At 47.3% G+C, this 27,847-nt stretch overlaps 3 protein-coding genes across 4 annotated transcripts in view; 1 reads left to right on the forward strand and 2 right to left on the reverse strand.

Moving 5' to 3' along the window:
• Window positions 1–3,139, reverse strand: part of LOC135811746 (uncharacterized) — a 17,298-nt gene extending 14,159 nt beyond the window's left edge. Inside the window, exon 1 of the mRNA XM_065324986.1 lies at window positions 2,742–3,139. Coding sequence (XP_065181058.1) covers window positions 2,742–2,799 — 58 coding nt within the window. The 5' untranslated portion in view covers window positions 2,800–3,139. The remainder of the gene's footprint in view (window positions 1–2,741) is intronic.
• Window positions 3,140–6,836: 3,697 nt separating this feature from the next.
• On the reverse strand, window positions 6,837–11,959 carry LOC135811748 (splicing factor 3B subunit 5-like). The gene is made up of 5 exons (XM_065324990.1): window positions 11,849–11,959; window positions 11,726–11,762; window positions 10,911–10,956; window positions 8,414–8,537; window positions 6,837–7,524 (listed from the first exon to the last, which is right to left on the reverse strand). The coding sequence occupies exons 1-5, from the start codon at window positions 11,849–11,851 to the stop codon at window positions 7,477–7,479; spliced, it is 258 nt and encodes an 85-aa protein (XP_065181062.1). The 5' UTR covers window positions 11,852–11,959; the 3' UTR covers window positions 6,837–7,476.
• Window positions 11,960–13,844: 1,885 nt separating this feature from the next.
• Window positions 13,845–27,272, forward strand: LOC135811747 (carnitine O-acetyltransferase-like). 2 transcript variants are annotated; one of them, XM_065324989.1, is made up of 17 exons: window positions 13,846–14,028; window positions 14,471–14,546; window positions 15,107–15,164; window positions 15,504–15,617; window positions 17,023–17,111; window positions 18,088–18,209; window positions 18,617–18,670; window positions 19,158–19,323; window positions 20,081–20,270; window positions 20,955–21,166; window positions 21,528–21,631; window positions 22,175–22,303; window positions 22,904–23,026; window positions 23,728–23,863; window positions 25,038–25,100; window positions 25,565–25,702; window positions 25,875–27,272. In XM_065324989.1, exons 3-17 carry the CDS (start codon window positions 15,110–15,112, stop codon window positions 26,091–26,093), a joined length of 1,914 nt encoding a protein of 637 aa, XP_065181061.1. In that variant the 5' UTR covers window positions 13,846–14,028; window positions 14,471–14,546; window positions 15,107–15,109; the 3' UTR covers window positions 26,094–27,272. The 2 variants fall into 2 exon arrangements, with proteins under 2 accessions (XP_065181060.1, XP_065181061.1); XM_065324988.1 differs by lacking the exon at window positions 14,471–14,546 and having other exon boundaries at window positions 13,845–14,028.
• Window positions 27,273–27,847: the final 575 nt, after the last annotated feature.

Here is a 27,847-nt window from a genome sequence, read left to right on the forward strand (position 1 = left end):
CCAGTATAATGTACTGAAGTACCTCCAACGGACACAAAAGTCAGTACTTTCTACCCAAGGTACCATATATCCAACGTCCACCGACTGGAAAGGATAAGCAGGGTTTTAAAAAAAAGGGTTTATATCCGATACAAAAAGAAAGGCCTGTTGTATCCGCTGTACTTTAGGGTTGGTTCACATATTGCCGGGAGTGGGCCTCTTGCAATCTCTCCCGGCGCAGTGTGATTATGTGTATATCGCAAGGGACCGCCGGCAAAGTTGGACAGTGCCCAACTCTTGCGATCGGCCCTGGCGCCGATCCCGTACAATTTTGACCAAAAGTGGTTTGTGAACCGTTCGTGCCGGTGATCGCCGGTGCCGGGAGCCAGACTTTGTCAAAATTTCAAACCAAGACTCATCCTAAATTTTCCTAAATTGAAGCTAAAGATGATGTCCGTTCGCCATTCTTGTAGTGGTTTCAAGGTGGCAAATTAAGTCTCGGATGATCTGCTTGACTGTTGTGCAACTTATGAGACAAATACAATTGAAATAAATAAAAAAAATAGGAAGGATACATAGACAAGTTCGTGTCACTTCATCCACGTTTGCACGCATAATTTCGACACTACCGCTTACTAGACTGCAATAAAAGGTGTAGAAGTAGTTTCATGATCTCCAGTAAAAGGTAGCACCGAGTTGCCATCACCGAAAGACCTTGAACTACTGAAGAAACAACGAATGCAAGCTTCAATTGGCAAACCTGTCGTAGCATTTGGGCACATTCTGTACTAATTTGTAGTAGATTTGGTACTCGAACCGTATGCGCAAGGGATCGGGAGCTGGCTCACCGCCGATGTCTTGCGATGTCTTGCGGCGCTGATTTTGCTTATGTGAACCAACTCTTACACTGAAGGTTCACTGCACTTCGAAGTAGTACACAACTCACAACTACTATTCGCAAGATTCTTGCCGGACGCAATGTGCCTGGCAAAGCTAATGTCCAGCAGGCTGCAATGAGGCAACGGGTGTGTGTCGGCATGCGTCTACGCTGCCCGAATAATCACGGGTGAGGGGCTGGGGCGTGTACAGGCACATCCATCCAGCATCTTACCTACTGCACCCGGCATGCGCTGCACGCACAGACCGCATGCACTATACGTTTTAAGATCACGTGCTGACGGACGATGCCTGGCTTCTATAAGCTATACCGGCCTACATGTAGCAAGTGCAGGTCTACCCTGGTTAGTAAGACGTCGGTTACAAGACCAACCTCGTTAGTAGACAAAGATCCGAAATCCCCCGACGCCTAAAACGCGTACATGCAAGTCCGGATAGTAGATAAAAGCTCGTTATAAGACAAACAATTTGAACCCCCCGCCCGGGTTGTCTACTAACGAGGGTAGAACTGTAGAAAGTTGCTGCGAGGTATATAGTCAACTGTGCGTATAACGACACTCGGCGGGGCATCAGAAAAGTGTCTTTATTCGCGAAGTAACCTTATATCCGAAGTCTCATTATCATGTATTACAGTCAGATGGGACTTTGCTCTGGGCACGGAAATTCTGTCGTTATTCGCGAACTGTCGTTATATCCGCAGTCGTTATTAGCGAAGTTGACTGTAGGTGAATTTCGAACTCTCCCGCCAGAACTTACACTTTTGGTGTACTCGAACGCTTTTTCGACACCACATGCTGAATTTATACAACTGACTTCTTGCACGAGTTGTAGACGTGATTTCTGAGCACGGTTTTATCGAGTGCACCGTGAGCACAGAACCCGGGACAGGTTCCAGCTGCCGTTTACACGGCCGTAATCCGCTCATTCTGATCTTTCGAGAATTTCAAACCCGAGTCCAGACTGTGTAATCAAACGTGTCGAACGATGGCAAGATCAATGCACGGCATTCACACAACATGCATATTATGCGGTGCAACGACCGTCCTCGAAACCCCTCGCAAAGACAACAGACAGTGGACACACTGGACCAGCCAGAGTATGCACTATGCAGCCACCATTGGGCAAACGAACTAGGGACAAACGAATCGTTACTGGGAGACGGAAACGATCACGCTGTCTTACGACTCGGCAAGACTACCGTCAACGTGTGCACTTCAAGCCAAAATACACCACAGCATCGTGTCAAGAGTACATGATCCTCAAGAGTGTGCAAATCCCGCATACACTGCTGTCCCGATAGAATTTCAAGTTGACGTCAAGTTTTTACGAAGCAATGCTCCTCGCGGGGCTGATTTACGTGTGTACCGGGTTTCAACGCATCACACGTGTTAATGCCTGCACTACTAGTTTGTACAGGATCAAATGGGTATCTGTCCACCACAGGTCGACGATACGTATCTGATAATAGGTGTTCATCATGTTTACAGAATAGATATGGCATCAACTTGAAATTCTGTCGGGGCAGAACTGATAGTGGAGTTGCACACTCTTACTATATCTTGGGGTCGGGGTCATGTACTCTTGATCGTACATATACTGGATATAAGGGAACACGTAGAAAAGGTGGGTCATATGATCAACTACACGTGTCCCGGTACAAACAGGCAAACTGTTGCATGTACGACAATCGTGACATGTGGAAGACAATAGTTCAGTTGCCCGCGCTCTGCGATGTATTTCAGGCATGCCTTGTGAGCACCCGATACTTACAAATACAAGGTGAAGGATATGGATCTGACAAAAGACAAAATAATTGAGTAAAATTCAATTGCATGCAGAAGAAACACACAGGGCTCAAAACGCACCGTATATCAGGCAGACATCAGCCCTTGCCATGATTTTCCGTCTACCCGACTGCACCATCTTGCCGGCCAGTAGCAAGCCTTGCAGAGAACGGCATCCACACTACACAGGAATACGGTGGAGCAATGGCGATCATCCACACATTGTCAACTGCAATACTAGATGCAAACTCTCCAGCTGCTTGAGAATTATTTGCTTTATCTAACTTTTCTAATCGATAATCCTCGCTGGTTGATGCCTCCTCAGATTTTACTGACCCACTCACTGCAAGTATGCTCCCACGGAAAAGGAAACAGTTCACTGCATTCGTCCTTTTACTAAAGTTTTAGTGTCGTGGGTGGGCTAGGGACGTACTAACACATTCGGCCAAAGTGAAGACTGAAGCCTCAACTGATTCAAAACTGCGAACATCTCGCTGTTCACTTCATGGAAAGCATGCAGTGCATACGCGTATACGGTATACCACCAGCCGCGTACTGCTGTGGTACACATGCACAGACTGAGTGGCACTCCCTTGTGACGTGCCTGACGCCGGATATCCGTGGGACATCCTGACCTGGATCGGGGGGACATGGACGCTAATCGGATCGCGGAGTAATCCCTGCTGGCCTGATCACTTGATCAGGCAGGGTACGGGTAGGGTCTTTTTTTGTAGGGAGTTGTAAAATAGGGTACTAGTATTTTACCACTCCCTGCCCCTGATCATCATTATGAGCAAGCTCATGGGCCATACAGTGCATACTCTCCATAGCCCATGGCATGGGGTCGGGCGGCTGATCTGAGGGGGCCAGGCCAGGGGGGGGGGGGGGGCAAAATATTTAAAAAAAACAATAGCCATACTCGTACCGGTAATAATGCATGTAATTATGATTATGGCCATGATACATGCATGCAATTAAAATTTAAAATAATTATTACGTTTATGCACTCTTGATACAGTATACCGTGTACATGTGAGTGCATGTGCATGGCTTCTGACGTTCTGTTTACTTGCAAAAGTGCTCGATACCGTACCACGAGCTGGGGCGGCAGAGCCAAATGGAACAAACTATTCAGACATGGCACGTGCTTGTTGCCAGGAGATGGCCAATGAGCGGCCAGAATAAGCAGTCAAGATCAGTCGATCTTGACCGCTTAGCCGGTCAAGAACAGCAGTCGTACAGCATCGCGCCGCACATGCGCATTTACCATTTTTCGAAGTCCTTGCCTTGGGCAACATCTCCGACGAGGACTAAAAATTTGTCTCCCTTCTCCAAAATTATTATATACTCACTACTGTCTTGAACGTCTGCAGGGAGACCAGAAACGCCAACCGACCTTGCAGCCGGTCCTGTTTCTCGCGGCGAAACGTACACAAGGGAAGCAGACCTCCACAAGTACATTTTGTACCTGCCCTAAGGCTGCAGCTTCTCAGCACTCGCATTTGAACCTTACTCTGGCAATCACCTAACTCGAAGGTCGGGTTTATTCCGAATCCGTCATATTACTGGTACTAACGTTACTACTGCCTTCACTGTACTTGAATACTTTCATCTCAAAACTGGAAAGTCCCGACCAAACAAATAACTGTTTGTGATGGTCACTGCACACAATGTGACATCAACTCATTTGCCGTCAAGGCTTTCTTTCTGTTTGAATCTCTCTACTGTACTGGGCCTTGTCGTTTGTGAGGTGGGCCTTGTCTGAAGCGCAATCCTACACAGTTGCGTCGGGCATGCCGCTCTGATCAGGCCCTCGGTCATGTGAGTGATCTTGCCCTCGGTCGCGACGCCCTCGGGGCTACGCCCCTTGGGCGTCGCGACCTCGGGCAAGATCACTCACAGACCTCGGGCCTGATCAGAGCATCATGCCCTCGCAACTGTGTAGGATTATGTATTTCAGACATGGCACGTGCTTGTTGCCAGGAGACGGCCAATGAGCGGCCAGAATAAGCAGTCAAGATCAGTCGATCTTGACCGCTTAGCCGGTCAAGAACAGCAGTCGTACAGCATCGCGCCGCACATGCGCATTTACCATTTTTCGAAGTCCTTGCCTTGGGCAACATCTCCGACGACGAGGACTAAAAATTTGTCTCCCTTCTCCAAAATGATTATATACTCACTACTGTCTTGAACGTCTGCAGGGAGACCAGAAACGCCAACCGACCTTGCAGCTGGTCCTGTTTCTCGCGGCGAAACGTACACAAGGGAAGCAGACCTCCACAAGTACAATGTCATTAATTTTTGTACCTGCCCTAAGGCTGCAGCTTCTCAGCACTCGCATTTGAACCTTACTCTGGCAATCATCTAACTCGAAGAACGGGTTTATTCCGAATCCGTCATATTACTGGTACTAACGTTACTACTGCCTTCACTGTACTTGAATACTTTCATCTCAGAACTGGAAAGTTCCGACCAAACAAATAGCTGTTTGTTATGGTCACTGCACACAATGTGACATCAACTCATTTGCCGTCAAGGCTTTCTTTCTGTTTGAATCTCTCTACTGTACTATACTGGGCCTTGTTGTTTGTGAGGTGGGCCTTGTCCGAAGCGCAATCCTACACAGTTGCGTCGGGCATGCCGCTCTGATCAGGCCCTCGGTCATGTGAGTGATCTTGCCCTCGGTCGCGACGCCCTCGGGGCTACGCCCCTTGGGCGTCGCGACCTCGGGCAAGATCACTCACAGACCTCGGGCCTGATCAGAGCATCATGCCCTCGCAACTGTGTAGGATTATGTATTTCGCCGCTTCCATCGACCTCAGCTCAGAGGAACAAATGATGGTTATTGACGCGTTGAGCGGTCGTGGTGAGTTCTGAACCTGCAAGCATCACCTTTTTTTCCAGTATTCGCAAGCCATGCAGTTGCGAGTTTGTCTCCACATAGGACCTACTGCTCGACTTATCTAGAGACTAGAGCAGACTGCAGGTATACAACACAGTCAATCATGACCATGCAAGTAAACCTGATAGCAAGAGTATGGGGGTTATAATAGCATAACCCCATACTCTTGTAATCGGGTTTACACTGTACTTGCATGGTCATGATTGACTGTGTTGTATACCTGCAGTCTGCTCTAGTCTCTAGATAAGTCAAGCAGTAGGTCCTATGTGGGGACAAAATCGCAACTGCATGGCTTTATACCCTTACTGATACCAAGAGTGGTTATATACTCTAGCTCGTAGTGATACTGTACTCGAAAAAGGCGAAAATCCACACTGAGACAATAGAAAGAGACAGCGATGCCGTTCCTTACAACCAATTACTGGTATGTATCTGATCCCTGGTGATCAGAGACTGAGCGAGTTGAGGTTTGGATGCAAAAAGCAATAAGATAAATTGCAGCATGTATGTAGCGGTACTTTACGCTCCCTGCTACTGATCAGTGAACCGTCATACATGTACCGGTACCTAGTTCTCTGGAAGATTACAGTCATCATACATACTCGATCTGCCCGTATACACGTAGCAGCAAATGAATCACGGAAATCCGGGGGGGGGGATTTATTCCGTGATGCATGTCTCCTCTCGCCATCCTCATGCATGCGCTATTTGTAGTCTTCAAATAATCAGCATTCAGTATAATATGTATAGAACCTGCATACGGATTCATTCTGAAGACAGGCATGTGAAATTGTGAACGTAGGAGCATTCGGCCTTGCACGTGCAGATAAAGACTCTGTGCACTTCAGCCAGCAGCAGTACGCTACGCGGTTATACCCGGCCCACCTTGCTGGGCCTGCATGTGCACATCGCCACATGCAGTACTGTACGCTACCCAAAAAAGCAAGATTTCAATTATAGATGCCGACTTCCTTCAGACACGCAGCTGTTTCGATCAAAAAGACTCTCTATTCCAGTACGCCACTGTGCTTACAAGTTGTGTTTCTAAAACTTGGGTACGAAATGCGTACAAGTGTGCCTTCCCTTCTTCCCTGACGTCATGACTAAAAATAAGAATCTGGTGTCCGCTATCTTCTGGTCAGCCATCAATATCTGACCTTCACTGGTGGGAGCTTTTAGATCAAAAGAGCCATTGAAAGGAATTCAATAACGGTATCTATGAAATCTCCCCTCGGTTGATAGCGCTGTGGCAGGTATGAAAGTTAGCCATAGTGTACCGGTGAACGTGGACAAGGTCGCATTTATTTTCTAAAGCACAAATGCAGCGACTCAATCAACAGTAAATAAAGATAGCCCGTGATCATCTTGACAACCACTTGCAGAGACAGGCAGTGAGCGAAAAGGGAGTAGAAAGCGGCAGCTCTACACCTAGCCAGGACCAGGTTATTGATCCATATGCATGCATACGAGTACACACAAACACGGGGCAGCGTGCACACGTACACACCCACACACGCACGCCAAGTCACGGACTAAATCAACTCAGAGGCTCGGCCAGCATGATCAACACGCAGGCAGTAAACTTAGAAAAAAGAAACATATACACACACGCACACACACACAATATCACAGATATCGGCAGGGACCTAAGAGCATGTACAGAGGAGCTATAAAGGGCAGTCAGCAGGCCTGGAGTTATATACAAGCACGCAGACATACCAACAACACTGACTGAATGACCAGCATATATATATATTATAGGGAAAAAATACAATTACAATGCAACACAGATGTGCACCGGGCAGGCAGGTAGCGGGGCAGGACAATGGAAACAAGGAGCCAGCAAGCGAGTATTTACAACAGCATTTTTACAAATCGGCACAATGACAGTTCTAGAAGATACAGTGAACAAGATCACTCATCTTGTCGTTCCGGAGGTGGGCCGCAGGGTTGAAGCATTTTCTGTGAAAAGAAACAATGAAAGAGAGATCATGGCTTTTAGTCGAGGTTCATCGCATACTGTAAAGTTATGGTAAAATTAACTACCCCTTCACTGCACCAACTCAAGTGACTGCGAGTTGAAAACCAAAAGCTGAGGCACTCCACATCATGGACTATCCCTATAAATAATCGCTCAGAGTGTGAAACTGTAAGGTACAGCAGAAATAATAGAGAGGTTAAGATGCACGTTGTTTCTGACGTGACGCGAATTTTCACGTTAAAATTTGGCGTAAAACTCCAAATTTCGACGCGAGCTGCAGGTGACTGGCGTTGTTTTTCAAGCGAGCCAAATAACGCGAGCTAAACTTTCGTGTCACATCAGAAATAATGTGCATCTTAGCCTCTCTAATCTCTCATCTTGCCTCCCTTTTCTGCACCTTGTCATCTACCACTTACTGAGATGTGGTGAGCCCATAAGAGGGATCATTTCAAAGTCCACCCATAGTTGGGGGATTTCAGGGGGTGTCGGCCGTTAGGCGGTCCAATAGCCAATTAAGTCATCTTTCCAAGATTCCTTTGAGTCTCTCTACCCCTCTTTGGGGAGACTGGCGTGACCAGCAATGGCAGCGAGCAAGTACATTGTGTGTGTGTGTGTGTGTGTGTGTGTGTGTGTGTGTGCCATTGCCCGTCGACCACCCAGAGTACCCTCTGCTGCTAGCTACAGTTGGGCTTGCGGCCGCATGTTCCGTCGAAGCGGCGACTTGAAACGCCATCAATCATTCTGCTATGGACTGGAGAAATAACAATGCGCTATCATTGCTATGCAATGGGCAAGGGCAAGGTGTGTGTGTGTGCGTGCGTGCTCTCAATCAGGGAGAGAGCCTTCAAGCACTGCACGTCCGGTTCATACCTGTAGAAGGTTGAACTTGACACGTGCCTTGCACTCATTCTCAGCGATGGCAAAGAAGCTGAGTAGGTTCTCGTGACCGATGTAGGAGGAATGAGAGTCACGATGCTGGTTCACCATCCACTCACTGGGGAAAGCACAATGCAATACACAAAGATGCACACAATAAACTTAGGACTCGTAAACAAATTTTCAGGCTTGTATGATGGCAGAATGAAGTGAAAGACACCACTGCAGCTGCCATGGATCGACTAAGCGCCAGGCGCGAACTGATGGTGGTGAGAAGGAGAGCTCTGTGCCAGAACTTTGCAGCCTAGAGAGCGTACGTGGGCAGGCGTGTATATACCGCCATATTGCCACGTGTGTCTTTACCACCATATTTATCAACCATTGTAAGATGGCAGATTGGGCTATTCTTGCCCCTCCAACTGCACTGAATGTCGGTATTAGCGGCGGTCACATTTTTCAGTGTTTGATATCCCACACGACTACTGAAGAGGAGGCATGATGCACTTCTCATAACTCACACAACAGAAACTGGACAGGGTACACAAGTTATTTCCTCCGGAAACAAAAAGTTTGCGACTTCCATAATTTACTTCGAAGAACATTCTAAGGAGTTACCGTGCTTAGTAAACTTGGTTGAGTGGACTAAAAACTCTTGAGGACAACGAGTGGGTACGTGTTCACTTGCATACGAAAGAAGTTGGTACCGTTCGCGTATCACATAGAGTCGCCACTGCACAAAACGTCCGAGATCAATTCACCTGAGCCGACAGGTGCATCGAAGTCATGAAGCGTTTGTTTACGGAGGAAGTTAGCCGACGCACATTCGTCCATTACCCAGTTAGTTACATTCATAATGTATCGTAACAAACTAGGAGCAAAGAGAACCAAGTCACTGTAACTTCTCTCTGTAAGAGTTGAATCCCTAACGAGGCACAACGTCTAGCGTTTTAATGAGAAAGAATCCATCAGGCAAGGTCGTGAAATGTTGTGCCAGCTAAGTGGGATTGTTTTGCAAATCGTTACAAAAAACTTGAGACTCGTCACACTTCAACTTGTACAGTACTTATGGGACTCCGAGTGTCACGCTAAGACAATCGACCTTGTTGGCTGATGATCACCTTAGCATGAAACTCGGAGTCCCAACACGTTGGTAGACTCTGTTCCTAGCTTGTGAATGGATCTGCACTGTGTGCACGGTGTGTGCATCGAGCACAATTGAAGTGACAGTGACGCTACCTTTCTGTAATAATGTATTGCCAAGGGGTATCACTTTCTCTTTGGGATATAGTCCAATGTAAAATATTCTTTTAGAACCAGTCACTTGATGATTGCCTAGAGCAAGAAACTCGGAGTAGAGACGAACTCCACCGGACCTTTTGTGTGGATTTATGTATCGCATGTACTGTCTCTGTGTGCACGTAATGCCATAATGCACTCAGCCAACACCACACTACTGTACAGTCAACCGTGTGAATAACGACAGTCGGTCGGGCACGACAAACGTACCGTTAAACATGTGATTTTAGGTGTATTTAAATTTCGGTGTCAGGGAGCTGATGGGTTTCAGCAAGAGTAGATAAACAAGAGTGTGCAACTCCGGATGGATTGGCCCACGGCGGAATTTTTTGTTGACGTAATCTTTTCGACGACGCACGCGCTGCGAGCCTTTTGGAGAGTTTTCCCTCGTGCACTTGGCTGCGCTTTACACTACAAGGTCGGTGCCCAGCACGTGCTCTCACACTGCTCTGCGGCAAAGCCGCGTTTCTCTGAAAAAAGGTGACGTAAACAAAAAATTCCGCCGTGGGCGCGGGGTATCTGCAGATTGTGCAGGAGAGATCCGGAGTTGCACACTCTTGTTTATCTACTCTTGGTTTCAGGTGTATCTTAGAATTAGGCGACCAGCGTTCCCATCGCATACAGGGCACACTCTTGTGCCATTTAGGTGTTGAATATCTAAATTTAGGTGCCTGGTATATCTACCGAAATCAAAATTACACCGAAAATAACCTGTATCACAGTACCGCTATTCACGGATTGTCGTTTACCGCGAGGCTAAACGCCTGCAGTCAATTGTGTACTAGGCTTGAAAGATAGCGTCGCAATTCCCGAGTTGCTGTTATTCACGACGTCGACTGTGACACAGTTGTTCACTGCACAAATTCTAATCGACATCGCAGCGCCAACAGCAATGCCTCTCGGCATACACCATGCCTGGACAAGTTGGCATACACACACGGACTTCGATAAGACCAAATATCTATTCAAGAAGAAATCGCACTCTAATACAGTACTGTCAGGCGTCGAAGAACGAAGAGCCTAGAATTTCACCAAGCTGCATGCATAGTATTGAATACCAATGTAAACACGGTGACTCAACTGTGCATAGACTGTCGCATACATGAACATAACAACGGTCTAGGCTAGGAGGCCGAGTCCCCAGTTCTTCGGCGACCGACAGTACTGTATGCCAACGGGTAACAGAGCTACTTACAACTTGGATGTGTCGCCGTGTCCAGTACCAGCATACTTAGACTGCACTGCAGTACATCAACATAGAGATGAAAAAGACAGAAAGTCATTATGGGGTCAGGTCACAATACGCTTGTGACCTGTGATGTCAGAAACGTCGGTTGCGTGACGAGCCAACCCAGGACAGGAGAGAGTAAACATGTGTGTGCACGTGAGTGTGCGTGTTTGTGCGTGCGTGTGTTAACTGCTATCGACAGCTACACTCTTCATCGTTCACTGGAAAAAAAAGAAAAGCCAACAACGCAGAAAATCTTGGGTCTGCGGAATCGCGCTTATCCCGTGGGGACAGACAATTGGTGTCTTGCGTATAGCCCGATCACCAACTTGTTATTGAAAAGAATGTGAGTGGAAATGAGCAGGGACTTGCTGGATTTCTCACACAGGTTGTCGCACACGGGCATGTGCAGCGTGTGGTCGTCGATGGGTTTCCCATACCAACAGCGGGCTTTGGTGGCAAGTCAAAGCCCGCTCTATGAAGCACATACTTATTTGGTCGCAGCCTAGCAAGGGGCACGTCAATCGTTTGAAATGGAAGTTCAGTAAGTCTTTGGGCGACCGAGCTCTTCTTGCACTCCATCCACTCATCATCGAACGTTGCAAGTCTTGTGCTTCATTTTTTTCTTTGTAAAAATAGCCCTCCCCCTCCCAAAAAACGTTGACCTGTGAATCCAAGGATGTATACAATCATGTACATGTATCTTGTGGCAACAACTACACCTAATAAAAACACATAAGAGGGCAGAATTGGGATGTAAGTACATGTACAGAGTAACTTACGATGCTCAAGTTGACTGTGGATGTTATAGCGATCGCCCTGTAAGATGGCAAACACAAACAAGTTCACGAGATCATCACGAGAAAAAAATGATATCCTCGGCAGCTTCGTGGAAGCAAGCATACCATTCTCACGATCCGAATTGAGCTTCTGGAAATAGCTGTATGGTGTTCCTTCGCTCCAAACTCTACTCGATCGACTCGACTCCACTTCTTTGCCAAAATTATTTTCTCAAATCTTTGTGACAAAAAAAGCATAACGACGTCGCGCGCGACGTCATGTCAGTCGAGTCGAGTACGATCGCATCACCATGGTCACATCGAGGTTTCGAGCGCAAAATTTTACCATCACCGCATCTTGACTCCGCACGCACACATCGTCAATTTTGCTTGGCGCCATATTTGTTGCCATGGTGCCTTTTGTGACAAGCCATTTCTAATAAAACTGCGCGTGCGCAAGAAAACTACCTCTCACACTTCTTCTCTCTCAGAGAAAAGAAGACAAGATGCGTGCCAAGTGGAAGAAGAAGCGTGTACGCCGCCTAAAGCGCAAGAGAAGAAAGATGCGCGCACGTAGCAAGTAAACTGGTGGATTGTGACCTGCCTACTGGATCTGGTGTGGAGATTCCGTCTTCTACGCTATGGCTGTGACGCTATCAACACCTATCGCTGAGCCTCGTGTAATTTCAAGGTGATTTGGCGACTTCACTCGTACGCCGATCTACTACGAAGCATTGAGCTGCTGTGAAGCCATCAACCAAGTCGCCAAGTGTTGAGAACTGTGAGGAGTTTATTTCTCTTTCGCTTTGCTTGCATTCAAGAATTTGCATGGATCTTTTAGTGTATTTCATTATCGGAACTAGTTCCATTCTTTGTCAACATCTCGATGCATTGCTGTACTTCTGTAATGGCATTGCTCGATCCTTCTGTAGCATCAATTCCATCTTAAGATGCAAGACTTTCGTCTGAGACAAATGAGCTTTGTAGTTCTTTTTTGTCTGGGTGCCTGCGATCGTGTGGTGTGTTACATGCGTTTGTCTGGCTTTTAGTGATTCTGTAGTGTGCATTGTTGAAGCAATGCACACTGTAAAAAAGAGTCCAGGTTTCCCTACAATCAGTATCACTTGTTTGTCTTTTGTGCATGTTTATTGTTAGACTTGGTAGTTTGCATGAGGGGTACGGGTCTAGTATTGATTTTTTACCGAACGAGGATGCATTGTGCTAGAAAAATTATTTTCCAACCGTGGTTGCGCAGAATTTCTACAAAATAATGAGAAGATGAGATGTATGCGATAATCTACACATCATTCGCTAATAATACTAGTAGGTAGAATAACTACCCACCGGTACTGACTTTGACTGGATTGTACTGAATTTTGTTGTTGGGTCTGGGAGAAGCCTTGCATTACAATTATTTACTGGTCTCGGAAAGCCCTTCTGACCATTTTTTCTTTTTACCAGTACATGTTGGCTCTTTTGGCAGTAGTAGTAGTTGTCGTGATTTCCATCAAGCTGTTATTGACGGATAACATGGCTGATGCATCGATGATAGAGTCTGCATCAACAGCTTTTGTGGTCTTGAATTTGATACTAGATGTACCAGGAATCAGTGGTTCCTACTCTTATGCATGTAGTAATAGTAGTAGAGATGAAATGATGTGAACGTGATAATATTCTTGCGAATTGCGTTTGTGACATACATTAAATTTTCTGGGTTTTCATTAATTTTTATTGATCCCAAAATGGAAAATAATTATTGCTTCTTCAAAAGTGTTCTGAACTAACGTTATAATTATTACTTCTCTCCCTAGGCTATACAGCCCCTTGCATTGCTTGATTCCGAAAGAAGTTTGCAAGATAGAACAACCAATGCAACCAGTTGGCAGCCAGTAGTAAGTAAATGATTATGTAGCGGTACAGCCACCCTCGATTCGTAGACTCAAGTACAAGCAAGAGTCCATAACCCAGGTTATAACTTATGGACTCTTGTCTTGGTACAAGTCAAGAGAACATGACAATAAATTTTTCCTCCCATTTTATGGCGCCTATGACATCACAGCTCACAATGATTTTGAAATGCGAAAAAATACATTTAGAGTCAGTGTACACTGTATATTGATTCTTGATGCATGAAGCAGTGACGAACGTCGAACGCAGTTGCATTTCATGAATACATGCATGCAAGCTGCATGATACAAACTCTCCAGACTACTGATTTCCGAAGGACATGACGGTGAATACTTTGGATATTGTTTGTTGCCAAAATGCTGCGTCTTGCTAGCTTGTCGACGCGCTCCTCTACGAAGGTAAGAAAAGAAACTGAGTGAAAATTTATGTTGTAGATGTCATACGTCACACATCTGTCAAAACAACTAAACTTACTTCACTAATACTTGAGGTTTGATTGTTATCTCACCAAGTGCTAGTGCATGTATTCGGTTCTATATACATGTATTTGCAGAATAGTGAATCTCAAAGAAACAATGACAAGCTTGCAATGGCTGCTTTGTACACCCTACGTGTTGATTCGCATGTCGCCGGTTCGCACCGGGACCGGACCGTGACGTAACACGTGCCGTCTCTCCTGGTTAGGTGGCATGCATGTTCACTTAATGCAGTTGCACTCAGTGAAATCCGACCTAAAGCGCAACAACACTGGCGCCCTGGACCAGTTCTGTTTACGTCACTGTTCTAAGTGTTCGTGTACATGCGTACGTCCAGTCGCTTTTCGGATCGTACCACTTCCAGGGCGTCAAGGGCCGTGCAAGTTGAGGGCGCCAGATATGCACTCTGGGTCGGATTTCACCAAGCACAACTGTAATATGTGAGCCAGGGCAATGCGGGCAGAGATATGACACGCTAAATCAGAATACAATGCACCGCATCGCAACATTGTGAATTTGTGAAGATAATAACACGCCATATCACCGGAGATCAGAGCCGGAGCGGGACAATGTTTCACTGTGCCGGCCTGCCTTTGCAGTCTGCACCACCAGTGCAGTGCCGTGCTCCTTTCACCCAGTTACGGCTACAGGTCATGGCACCCAGGTTCTGCACTCCTTATTTGGCATTGAAAAAGACGTATATATACGTCCTCAGCGCCTGGGCGTCATTTTCAATGACGTATATAATTCTGCATCTTTCGCGCTGAATGGGTTAAGTGGAAGTGATATCTGCACCGTGACATGCCGGTGATTACTGGTCGGATGACGCAGACTTTGTCGAAACTTCAAGCCTAGACACATTCCACAATATTATTTCCACATTTCAGTGACAGTAGGCCACCCGAATTTGCTTACGCGTGCGCATGTGTGTGTGTGCCATCTCTAGTGTATAACTCGATTGTGTTTTGTTACTTTTGTATGCTCTGTGTGTGTTGCTCAGAGCATGACCAATCCTCGCATCTCTCGGCAGCTATGCCGCATGCACGGGACCAAGAAACGTAAGTGCATGCGCCCTGTGTGTGTGTGTGTGTTTGCGTGTTTGTGTGTGTTCGTGAATGGTATTAATCTTGAGCCAGTGAGCATATCTGAAGAGAATGATGTGTCATGTCCATTCTGCTTGTGGTGTATTTCCGAGTTCTGGACGGTTCTGAGATGCGGATACCATCTGGTACCGGGGCGCACGGATAAGACGTATTCTACTGTATATGTATATGTGTGTGTGTATGTGTGTGTATGTGTGTGTATGTGTGTGTATGTGTATGTTTGTGTGCGTGTATGTATGTGTGTGTGTGTGTGTGTGTGTTCATGCCTTCATTCACGTACCTGCATGCATACAGATTATGAACCCGTTCCACCACTACCCGTACCACCACTAAGTCAATCTCTCGAACGCTATGTCAATGCATTGAAACCACTTATCCCCGACGAAGAATCGCTGAGAAAAACTGAAGGTAAGTGTACAGTGTTTCAGGGAGCTCACTCTCTTCTTTTTTTCTTTTTCTTTTTATAGGTGATCACCTTTTCTGGAAGGCAATGAAACCAGGGTGAAGGTTGTTGTTTTCTGTAATAGTCATGCGCTGTGGGAAGTAGCAGGGTGGTCAGAACAGTGCCCAGCCCTCACACCAACAGCACACATTATCTACTACAGTAAAATGCTGTGTTTCGAAGTGATAGGCTTGGTTTGTGGCCGGTTTGGGACGTTTCTCGTAGACAACCTTGGGCGAAAGTGTTTATGACTTGGCCTGCAAGCCTGAACTAGTCTGACGGCCATGATGTATGTAACCCTGGCCAAGCTAGCCAGCAGTGCACGGTGACGATGTTGTGCATGTTCCCATGCGCGGTCTCTGCGGAGGTTGCGCGATTACATCATCAGCTGAAATGTTTTTGGCAAAGAAGTCGCAGCTGGCTCTGCTTTTCACAAGTACTGGATGTCACTAAGATCACTCCTTGTCTGGTCACTCACTGTCACAGCCGGTACCCACAAGGACTCCCACATATAGACACTTCCATACAGCCCAATATGCTGTGCTGTAGCCTTATTGTAGATTTGTACCAGATGATTTCATAGTGCATGCAGCTCAGAGTTCAGTTGCAAATGAATTCTGGGTAGATTTGTTTGTTTCCCTGTAGGTGTGCTAGTATTATGCTCTGTTGAAAATGTTGAGCACTCTTATGCAGTAGATCGCTACCTACTTTCGCAAAATGAGGTACCGTATATTCACTATTATAAGCACCGTGCTTATATTTTTTCAACACCCCTCTACCCCGTGCTTATACTGGAGACCGCGCTTATATTGGAGACCGTGCTTATATTTTTTCAACCAATACATCCATACAGAGCAAGAAGAAATACATGCTAGATACCATGCATGCCGCATTGATTTCCAACAAGACCGTGCTAATAATAGAGACCGTGCTTATAATGTTTCGAAAGGTGCTCACAGTGTGCTAGTATTAGAGACTGTGCTAGTAATAGAGACCTGTGCTTGTAATAGAGAATATACGGTATGTGTGTGGCGGCCTCGCTGCATGACGTCAGCTCTCTCACTAGTTACACGCGTGCGCCTGAAACATGTCTTCCTCTTTGTTCGAAAATAAACAACAACGACTGTCAGACAAAGTTGCCCTCTCCTCGGAGTTGTACTTATTAGGCCCCAGGACGGTATGTCCCTGGACTCATCTGTCTCCACGTGAACAGATACGACCTCTGCCATCTTGGTTGTCTAAACACATACGTGTACATATACATGGACCTCAATATGGAGACATGCTAGTCTCGAGTCTGCTGAGTTTTGTTTTTGTTGAGTAACGGTTGGTTGAATATCTTGATGTCTGTGTTCGTCTTCCTTTCCACAGCCCTCGTGAGAGAGTTTGGTGCCGACAATGGTGAGGGGCCGAAGCTACAGAGCTTGCTGCTGAAGCATGCCGAGGGCAAGGACAACTGGGTGAGAGTGGGTGCTTTCAGTCCAGGTAGTGCTGTACTGAAGCTCTTAACTTAATGTGTGTGTGTGTGTGTGTGTGTGTGTGTATGTGTGTCCGTGTGTCCCATATGGTGCAGTGGTATGTGCAGTCGATTTCCAATCGAGAGGTTGCGGGTTCAATTCCCGACGATTATGGTCGCACACGTCTTTCTTCTCTTTCTCGGTCTCTTCCTGACTTTTCTTTCATTCTCCTGGGTGGTTACCAACAGCCAGTGTATGCCGGAGTATGTGGTGTGGTGTTTGTGTAGAAAAAAGAAAAAAGAAAAAAATGGAAAAATGAAAAATAGGGATTCACTGGCCAGAAAAAGTCACTTCAATCAGCTGTGTGGTGGATACCAGGCTAAAAATAGTGGCGGTCAATTCATCAGCCTTGCAAGCTGTTGAATGGTGGAATCCCAGCACAAGTTGCTATGTCTAACATAGCTGTTCGCTATCATCGCTTCCGCGATGGGCAGGTCTGAGGTCTGAGGTGTATGTGTGTGTGTGCGCGCATGCGCGCGTGTGGTGTTGGTGTGTATGCGTGCATGTGTGTGTGTGTGTGTGTGCGCGCGTATGTGCATGTGTGTGCACATGCACATCCCTGTGCGTGTGTGCACGTGCATGCGTACACGTCAGATTGCAGTCAGCATAACTACAGCACTGGCCAATGAAACGTGGAGTCAGCCAGGGCCCAAAACGCGAGGGTTTGTACAGCTTTGGCCAGCGTACGCATGCCTCTAAGCCACCCAGGGACTCTCACTTTAGTCGTTTGCCCAGATCTCTGCGACAGTCGCTGCACAATGTACAGTATGCATGACCCACTGTACATGTACAGGAATGCCATGTCGGGGAGGCAAATGTGCTTGCTGTTGCAGCTGATGAGGAACACAAGTGGACCCGTGTGAGAACCGGGGAAAATGTTTGTTTGTTTTTTGTTGCTTTCGTGTTTCTTGTCTTGCAGCTGACCGACTGGTGGCTTGATGTAGCATACTTGACATTCCGTGAGGGCAATCCCATCAATGTCAGTCCAGCCATCGCTTTCCCGCGTGCACAGAACATACTGACACAGGATGATCAACTGCAGTGAGTATTAGCCTGCCGGTGGGTTGGCGTCCGGGGTTGTGTGTGTGTGGGGGGGGGGGGGGGGGCGTGTGTGTGTGTGTGTGTGTGAGAGAGAGAGAGAGAGAGAGAGAGAGAGAGAGAGAGAGAGAGAGAGAGAGAGAGAGAGAGAGAGAGATGGGGTTTGCTGTGCAGGCAGGTGCATATCTGATTATTCTGTGGGCTAAGCAACACTGATTACCTGATACACAGCACATGTGCTACTGCAGAATTCATATTTGGGCCAAACTGGCTAAATGTTTGTTTCACTAGTCTTGATGTACATGTAATGTCCTCCACAGAAGCATTATTGTAATGGAGTATCCCGAGAGACATGTTGAATCGTATTGTTGATTTGTGATGTGTTTTGTGCTCTTCTGTCACTACCACAGGTATGCAGCGAAGATCGCTCATCATGCCGTCAACTTCCGCAATCTTATCATGTCGTACGTAGTGAATGATCATGTGGGTGACGTCTCTGCGTTCGGTTTTCTCTCTTTCTCTGCAGTCTATGCATGCACACGCATGCACGCACAGACGCACGCTCGCGCACACACACACACAAACACTTGCACACAAACTCTCTCCCTCTCCATCCCATCCATCCATTCACCGACCAAACTTGACGTGTCAGATACTTGTAGATCGATTTTTCCCCCTCTTGAAATCCAGCTGTTCCAATGGCAAATTGTACTTCACTGTTTGCAACACGAAATTGTGATATGATGGTCTGCTACAGGGCTACTTTATCGCACGCGCTTTGGAAACCGGCAATCTCAGCTTTGTTCCGAGTAGTCTTTTTCCGTCTGCCTCAATCCTTGGGGGTGGTGGCGTTCCTACGGACGCGGAAAACTGGGCCTCCAGCCAAGTCTCGCGCGAAACGTGAATTTTTTCGTCCTTCTGTGTTCTCGTCTTCTTCTCCCGTCGTTGCAGCAAGACACTCACACAGGAGGGTGCCGGAAAGATGCACTTCTGCATGTCGCAGTACGACAATCTGTTTGGCACGGCCCGCGTGCCTCTGGCCGGCAAGGACGGGCAAACACTACTCGCTAAGGATCCCAAGCATCGGCAGCACATCATCGTTGCCCATAACAACTCGGTGAGTAGGACTAGCAAAGGAGAGGGGGGACTTGATGAAGATAAGAAAAGATGACATTGAAACTCGGATGTTGAGCCAGTAGTATTTTGATAAAATAAAAAAGGACCAATACGTGACAAGTTATGACTAACAGTCCACCAAGGTAACGAGATATTAATATTTTACAGTCAGATGGTGTGACAGCAAGGCACACGACTGAATGGCATTGTAAATTATTATACAAAACGCCACCTTGATCAAATTGATGTTCGAGGGAGGGAAGGGGAGTGGAGTGGTGAAGGGGAGGCTATACATGGGAAGAGCTCGGGATAACAGTCTTAGAAAGCTCCAAACTAACAAGCTTGGGAGAGATTTGCGAGTGCGGGAAGCCGCACTGAACTTGTCGTAGTGCGCCGTCTGAAAACATAAATGATAATGCTCTGGTGTATGGAGTTCAGCGGTTGAGTATCATTGGAAGAGGCTGAAGAACATAATATGACTTGAGTCATATTGAACACGGCCTCCAAGTCTAACAGATACTGTGGCAGAGAAGACCCTGTTTTGCATGATCAGCTGTGAACTTGAGGTGTTCAGCTCTTTCAGTTATTTACTCACTCTGAACGTCTCTCTCTCTCTCTCTCCCTCTCTCTCTCTCTCTCTCTCTCTCTCTCTCTCTCTCTCTCTCTCTCTCTCTCTCTCTCTCTCTCTCTCTCTCTCTCTCTCTCTCCCTCTCTCTCTCTCTCTCTCTCTCTCTCTTTCATTTTTCTTCCCTCACCAGTTCTTCATCGTTCCGATCTGTCATGAGGACGGACGGCCAATGTCATCAGCACAGATCTACGCCTCTCTGCAGCAGGTGGTCAGTGAGTCACCACGTACAGAGGTGCCAGATGTGCACCAGTCCATTGGTCTGCTGAGCTCCGAGCATCGCGACACATGGGCGGGCGCTTACGACAGCATCATCAAGCATGGTGAGAGCTTGGTGGAAAGTGTGGGCGTGCGTAGCAGTACGAAAGGTGGTGGTGGTGGTGGTGGTGGTGGTGGTGGTGTGTGTGTGTGTGTGTGTGTGTGTGTGTGTGTGTGTGTGTGTGTGTGTGTGTGTGTGTGTGTGTGTATGCCGGAGTATGTGGTGTGGTGTGTGTGTAGAAAAAAATGGAAAAAATGAAAAATAGGGATTCACTGGCCAGAAAAAGTCACTTCAAACAGCTGTGTGGTGGATACCAGGCTAAAAATAGTGGCGGTCAATTCATCAGCCTTGCAAGCTGTTGAATGGTGTAATCCCAGCACAAGTTGCTATGTCTAACATAGCTGTTCGCTATCATCGCTTCCGCGATGGGCATGTCTGAGGTCTGAGGTGTGTGTGCGGTGTGTGTATGTTTGTGTATCTGTATATTATGTGTCTGTGTGTTTCGAATACTGTTGAATCCAGCGAGATGGTGTAAATATACTACTGCAGTGTAATTCATGTTCAACTGACATGGTGTGCAGTACTGCAGCAAAATATTTCAGTTCATTGGCCGCATCTGCTTGTGTTATTTGGTCTTAGCCATCTGAACGAACCATTATTGGTTTGAGTTTGTTCCAGCTGTTGGTCTTCAAAAACGGTCATGTAGCTCCGGTCTCCTTGCAAACCGTTTTTTTTTCGTCTCTTGCAGACCCGCAGAATCGCCAGAACTTCGAGGCCATCCAGAACTCTCTGTTCCTTGTGGCGCTCGATCAGGACAATCCGGGACTGCCGACCGTTGGCGAACCGGAGAATCGCTCGCCGTTCGTACACGAGGGCCGTACGAGGCTTGCCGAGCGAGGTCTGCACGGTGGTGGAACGCACGCCAACAGCGGTAACCGATGGTTTGACAAGACCCTGCAGGTATGTTAGGTGTGTTCCACCGCGAATAACGCCGGTTGGAGCTCATGGGTAGATTCTTGTTTGTTTAGATGTGTTGTTCTATTGATGACAAAACCCTGCAGGTATGTTGTGTGTGTTCTCCACGAACAATGCTGGCTGAGCGAAGGAGTAGATTCTTGTTTACTTAGATGTGTTTTTGTCTTGCTGGTGTGTTGCGTTTCACTGAGCTGTTTTGCAAATCCAACTAGGTTTGTGTGTGTGTGGGGGGGGGGGGGGGGGTGTAAGAGGAGGGGTGATGACTGTGTGTGCTACCGTAACAGTATACATATGTAATCAGTGATCACACAATTATCTTTGTGTCTGTATGTGCTCTCCACTCCAGTTCTTTGTGTCGTCTGACGGCGGAGCTGGTTGCATCATCGAGCACTGTGCAGCCGAGGGCCCAGCCGTTGTTCGTCTCACTGACTACTGCATATCCATGATTGAGTAAGGCTTGGTTCAGACTAGTACCTGGTCAAGAGCCATGCACTAGTGCTTCCTTAAACTTGTTGTTGGTTGACAGCATGTAACAAGGTGGAGGACACTGTGTTCGGAAACAGTGACCTTTCTACATCCATCCACGGTTGGTAGAGCCATCTTTTTACATGCTGTCAACCAACACCATGCTTGAACAAAACAAGGTTTATCTAATCCCCTGTACTTCTATTGCAGTCACTAGATAATTTCTGATGAATCCCTACAGAGGTCGGCTCCGTGTCCAGTGTGAAACATTTATTAAAATGTGTGCTGGGTAGCAGAGGCCTCATCGGCCAACCCAGAGGAAGCTGTCGGAATACCTGTGGTCAAAGACTGAAAAGTCCCATTCGCGGCATGACATTTGAAGGGACGGGAATTGGAAATTTGGCAACACACATAGTTTCGATGGACGCAACAGAAGGTTGTGATGTTGTGCGGCGGCAGTGGATAACTCTCTCTCTCTCTCTATCTATCTATCTCTCTCTCTCTCTCTCTCTGCCTCCATGTTGGCAGGAAGGACACAGATCGGCTGAGACCTGACCCTGACTTGCCACACGACGTACCACGCGTGGAGAAGCTGTCCTGGAAGCTGTCAAAGGAGCACGGAGAGACGATTATCCAGGCGGGCCGCAACTTCAATGCGTAAGTTCCTTTCTGGTTTGAGGGAAAGAGACAAACGGGAAAAGTCTGAAGAAAAAATTGACTGTCACCACCAGGACTCGAACCAGGGACACTCGCTTGTAGCCAGCGATGCTCTAACCACTGAGCTATGGTGTAGTCGTCATCCCAGCAGAGACCGTTCAACATTTTCTTCAGACTTCGTAACTCACACTTCCTGTGAATCCACACAGGCGGACAAGTTCTTTTCTGTGCAGCCAGGCTAGCACTGCGTCCCTGCTTTCCCCGGGCATTGCTCTTTCAGTGCTGACCCTAGTAGGACAATGGCTGCAAGGTAGATGTGCCTCTATCCTTGTCATAGATATTCCTCCGAGTCCTTTTTGTGTGTGTATCCGTATAAAGTCCGTAAGTCCGAGGGACTGAAAAGGGAAACGTCTGGAGAATGAATTGACTGCCACCACCCGGACTCCAACCTGGGACCTTCTCCAGAGGACAGCAATGCTCTATGGTGTAGTTATCATCCAAGCAGCGACTGTTCCACACTTTCTTCAGTTCAGACTTCGAAACTCATTTTGTTTTTGCTTGTTTTTGTTGTTTGTTTCTATTCTGCTAAACTGTCTGCAGTCAGATTGAACGGCTGGACCTGAAGAGCTGTGAGATGAGTCGCTTCGGCAAGGAGGCTATCAAGGCAGGTCGCCTGAGTCCGGACGCTTTCATCCAGGTCTCCTTCCAGCTAGCATACTACCGGTAAGAACTTGCCACAGGACGAACTTCAAGTAGTGACCATTGACAACCGAAATGAACACTGCAAGTGGTAGTTTCTTGTCAAGCTTTTGTCTTCAATCTTACCAAGAGTATATAACCCCCCAGAGTGTGCATCATCTGATCCAGCTCTGCATAGGGTCTTGGTCGAGCGTAATCGGATCGTTGCGTCATAGTACCGTACACATCTGAGGGGAACCCGGGGAGTCGCGGGGACTCTCGGATCAAAAATAACGATGCCCTGCATCGAGCCTGGCCTTGTGCTGGTGTGGAGTGTACGCATGACATCAGAAGATCCGACTACGCTCGACCAAGACCCTATGCAGAGCTGGATCAGGCGTTGCACACTCTGGGGCGTTATGTACTCTTGATCTTACACTTCAATTGAGCGTTCTATCTATTGCCGAATTTGGGTTGTCTTTTTTCTTTGGCTCTTACTTTATTGGCTTTGTGAATAAAGTTCAAGAAACCCATTCTCAAGCACTGCGAATGGGAGTTTTGAATCGTGCTGGGAGAACTCGTGAATATTGCACCCGCTATGGACGCCTGCTCGCGAAAGGGCAAAGTCGTGCCAGCGTGATTCGTTGTTGCCCAAGAATACACCTGGCTTTCATGAGTATTTTTCCATTGATTTTTGCAGACGTTGTACGGAATTGTTTCTCTCGTGTTGTATTGTGCTTGTGCAGGATGTATGGTTGCAATGCTCCCACGTATGAGAGTGGTTCCATCCGGCGCTACAGTCGTGGTCGTACGGAAACGATACGCTCGGCTTCGGTTGCGTCTGATGCGTTTGCTCGTGCATGTGCCAAAACTGACGATGTGGTGAGGAATACCGTATATTCTCTATTATAAGCACAGGTCTCCAATATAAGCACGGGGTAGAGGGGTGTTGAAAAAATATAAGCACGGCGCTTATAATAGAGAATATACAGTACGTGGATGGTGATGATAGCAGTGTATAGGGGATCAGCACTCTGGTGGAAATCTGGGTACAGGTCAGACCTCGCTATAACGACCCCCGCTATAACATAAACCTCACTATAACGTACAAATGTGAATGTCCCTGCCGAAACCGCATCACTTCTGTGCAAACTCTCCTCGCTATAGCGTAATGTTCGCTATAACGCACTGTTTGGTGGGTCCCAGGCGCACGGAGACCTCAGCATAACGTAAAAACTCGTATAGAAATGACTATGTACACGGCATGCATGCCTTCTCGCGACGAATTCGAGACTGAACCGTCCACCTCGGAAGCAGGGAGTAGTAAAATACCGGTATTTTACTACTCCCATTACTTTTGTAGGCTCTTCTTGTCACATGTACAAGTACACGCACTACATGGCTCTTGTCACCCCTTTGCTGACAAGCCTGTACACATGTACACATCTTTGCTAGTCATCATCATACCTGTATGTAAAACAGTACGGTCGTAATCAGTAGGTGAAGAGCGTCATTTTGACATACATGTACATATTGCATATTGGTGTGCCCAACTCACTATAACATAAACCTCGCTATAACATAATTTCTCCCATCCCCAGAGATTACGTTATAGCGAGGTCTGACCTGTACTGGGTTGGCATGGCTATTACTGTGTGTGTGTGTGGGGGGGGGGGGTAGTAGTAGTAAGCATGAACGGTGCAGGGGAATGGGTACTAATAGTACCCATTTTTGCGGTGAAATTTATTTTTGACCCGGTTTTTACTACGGGGGGGGGGGGTACGGGTGGTCGTGCGAGGGAGCGTGTGTCTGTGTGTGCGCGCATTTATGGTTTGAGCTTCACACTCTAACCAATCATCAGGCAACAGCTAGAGTGTGGAACTTAGAGCTGTAACCGTTTTCTGCTCTCCCTGATCTATGTACAAGTTCTGTCTGACGGTGTCAAGAAGGCACTCTTTAGTCAGTGGGTACTTCAGTTGTGTTAGCGTGTGTATTGACGTGTGCTCCACGGTATTCTGATGCCCATGTTGCCCTGTTTGTGCTGTCCCTTCTGCAGTCCGTGGAGAAAGCAGAGCTGTTACGTCAGGCTGTGCTGGCACACTCAGAGTACTCTAAATGGGTAAGTTCTACACAGTCGGGCGCCGGCTAACAAGTTAGTGAAATCCAGCTCCAACTCTTGGGAGTTTTGTACTCTTGATATGACCAAGAGTACATAACCCCCAAGAGTGTGCAGCTGCCTGCACAACCACTATGCTGTGCTGCGACAGCAGAACTTCACATCACGTGACATGGTTCAAAAGGTTACACTGGCAACCAGTCCAAAGTGACCACAAGAGAGTTGTACCCAAAGCTGGGTTGCGTACAGCCCTGTATCAATCATGCACAGAGTGCAAATAATGTGTACGGGTTCATCACGTGATGTGAAGTTCTGCCGGTCCAGAGTCCAGACCCCATAGCTGGAGTTGCACACTCTCGGGGTTGTGTACTCTTGATATGACCAATGACCAATCTCAGGTAGTCTTTGGTTACGGTGGCCGGTGTAAATTGTAGGCTTTTCTGTGTTCCTCGTTGTCTGCATTGTAGGCTGTCTTTGGGCAAGGATTTGATCGTCATCTGCTCGGCCTTCGTCTGATTGCCAAGGAGAACGGTATTCCAATGCCGCCTGTTTTCGAGGATCCCAACTATTGGGAGAGCCTGAACTTCCGCCTGTCTACTAGCCAGGTAAGAAAGTTTGTGGTGGCTGTGGCCGTGTGGTTGTGTGTCTCTGCGAGGGTGGTGCCAGGGATGTGTAGGTACGGGAGGGAGAGTTTAGTGACTCATTTTTGCTGTACCTTTGTGTGTGTTTGTGTGTGTGTGTGTATGTGTATGTGTGTACACACGTGTCTGTGCATAGGTGCCGTCGGCACACGAGAGTTTCTTGTCGTTCGGCCCGGTGGTTCTGGACGGCTACGGCCTGTGTTACAACCCGCGCCCAAACTCCGTTCTGATGACCATCTCGTCGTTCCGAGACTGTCCAACAACGGACACACAGACGTTCGCCGAACACCTCGAACAATCGATGTTATTCATGCAGCGTCTTCTACCACTGGTGCCCAAGCCATCCAAGCTCTAAACTGAGTCCCCGTGGTGTTCATGTGTGTACTCCATGCGCACCGTTGTACGCTGTGTTCGTATGGTCATACTTCGTATTGGGAGTGAGTGAAGGCGACGTGGCGTTATCGTGTGAAGACGACGCCATACACATGGGATTGCGCTGTCGATTTAGAACGTGCCAGCGTCTCTGCTACATGCATTGGTTGCGTTGATGGCTGGACCTGACCGGACGTCTTTCTCTTGTTGCTGTTTGTTTTAGCCTAGCGCTGTCCCAACCTTGCATTCGCCCTGCACGTATGCAAGGTTTCATTATGAGTATACGTGTAATAGTAGTTATTGTTCATACCTATACAGCTCCAGGTGCTTGCTTCCGTTGATTTGCTGATGTGCCATCGCTCGATTTTCCTTCTACTGCACGCTGCCTCTACATGACGATAGACGGGAGCACAATGTGACACGCACGCACACACGCGCACACACACACACACACACACACACACACACACACACACACACACACACACACACACACACACATATACACACACACATGCACAAGATTCAAGCATTGCTCCCGACTTACAAATCCAATGGCACGTGCCAGAAACCGTCCTTATTACCAAAGGTACATGAACTGTATAGGCAGCATATCCTATGCATGTATGTAACATGATTAGACGTATTTTCCTTCCATACTAGTAATCATCAATGGCCTTTTGTAGGTTCAGAACTAAATTTCCATTTATGATCAATTTCTTGAGAATTCCTCTCCTCGCATCTTGGACTTGTATCCACTGTACTATAACTGTTAGCTTCTTGGCATTGATTGCGTTCTGATTTTCCTCTCCCCGTATGTTTCTACTTTGACTTCCCATGCTGCATTTCTATTTGCGCTGATCGCTGCTGCTGCTGCTGCTGCTGCTGCTGCTGCTGCTGCTGCTGCTGCTGCTATTCTTTTGCTCTGTATGTACATGTATGAACATTACATTTTGTTGAGTTCCCCGGCACGCTCTCTCTCGCGATTGACTTACACTAACTTACTTATCCATAATCTCTATGTGCATGTCCTTCGAAGCATCCCTTGTTCTCATCCTCGTGCAGTCAATAGTCTACCGGTATGCTGTGCTCTCCCATCAGTCGGCCTACATGCGGTGCACTCGATAGCACGGACAGAATGGTACCTTGGTGTGGCTACTGGTACTATCGATGCTGGTGGTGGCAGTGCGTGTGTGTGTGTTTGTGTGCGTGTGTGTGTGCGTGTGTGTGTGTGTGCGTGTGTGTGTGTGTGTGTGTGTGTGTGTGTGTGTGTGTGTGTGCGTGTGTGTACATGGTGTGTGTGTGTGCGTGCATGTGTGTGCATGTGTGTGTGTGTGCACAGGCGCGTGTGCGAAGTGATTTTACCCAGGGTTTGTACCAAGTTATCAGGTTTGCGTCTGGTCTTCATCTGAGAGGTGCATTGTGTTTTTCACTCGCGGCGACTCAGTTCTATAGACATGCACTTGGATGATGAGGTTACGCAATAATCTATTGTGTTTATCAGGAAGTAAATTCTGCATGCACGTGCCAGGCCACCGCCATGCCTAACAGATACATGTACTAAGTCTTGTACCCTAGGTATACTGGTAAGTGGTAGCAGTGCGAGCTACCGTTATACCGTTGAAGGTGTGTGCCTTACTAGCGTCACATACAATAACATACCTGAGATCCACATACGGTCATTGGACGACGATGATGCCAAAAGAACTGAACAAGAGTGAGTATACATGAAACCCA

This window comes from Sycon ciliatum, chromosome 3, assembly GCF_964019385.1.
Source record: "Sycon ciliatum chromosome 3, ocSycCili1.1, whole genome shotgun sequence".
In the NCBI taxonomy this organism is placed as follows: domain Eukaryota; kingdom Metazoa; phylum Porifera; class Calcarea; order Leucosolenida; family Sycettidae; genus Sycon; species Sycon ciliatum.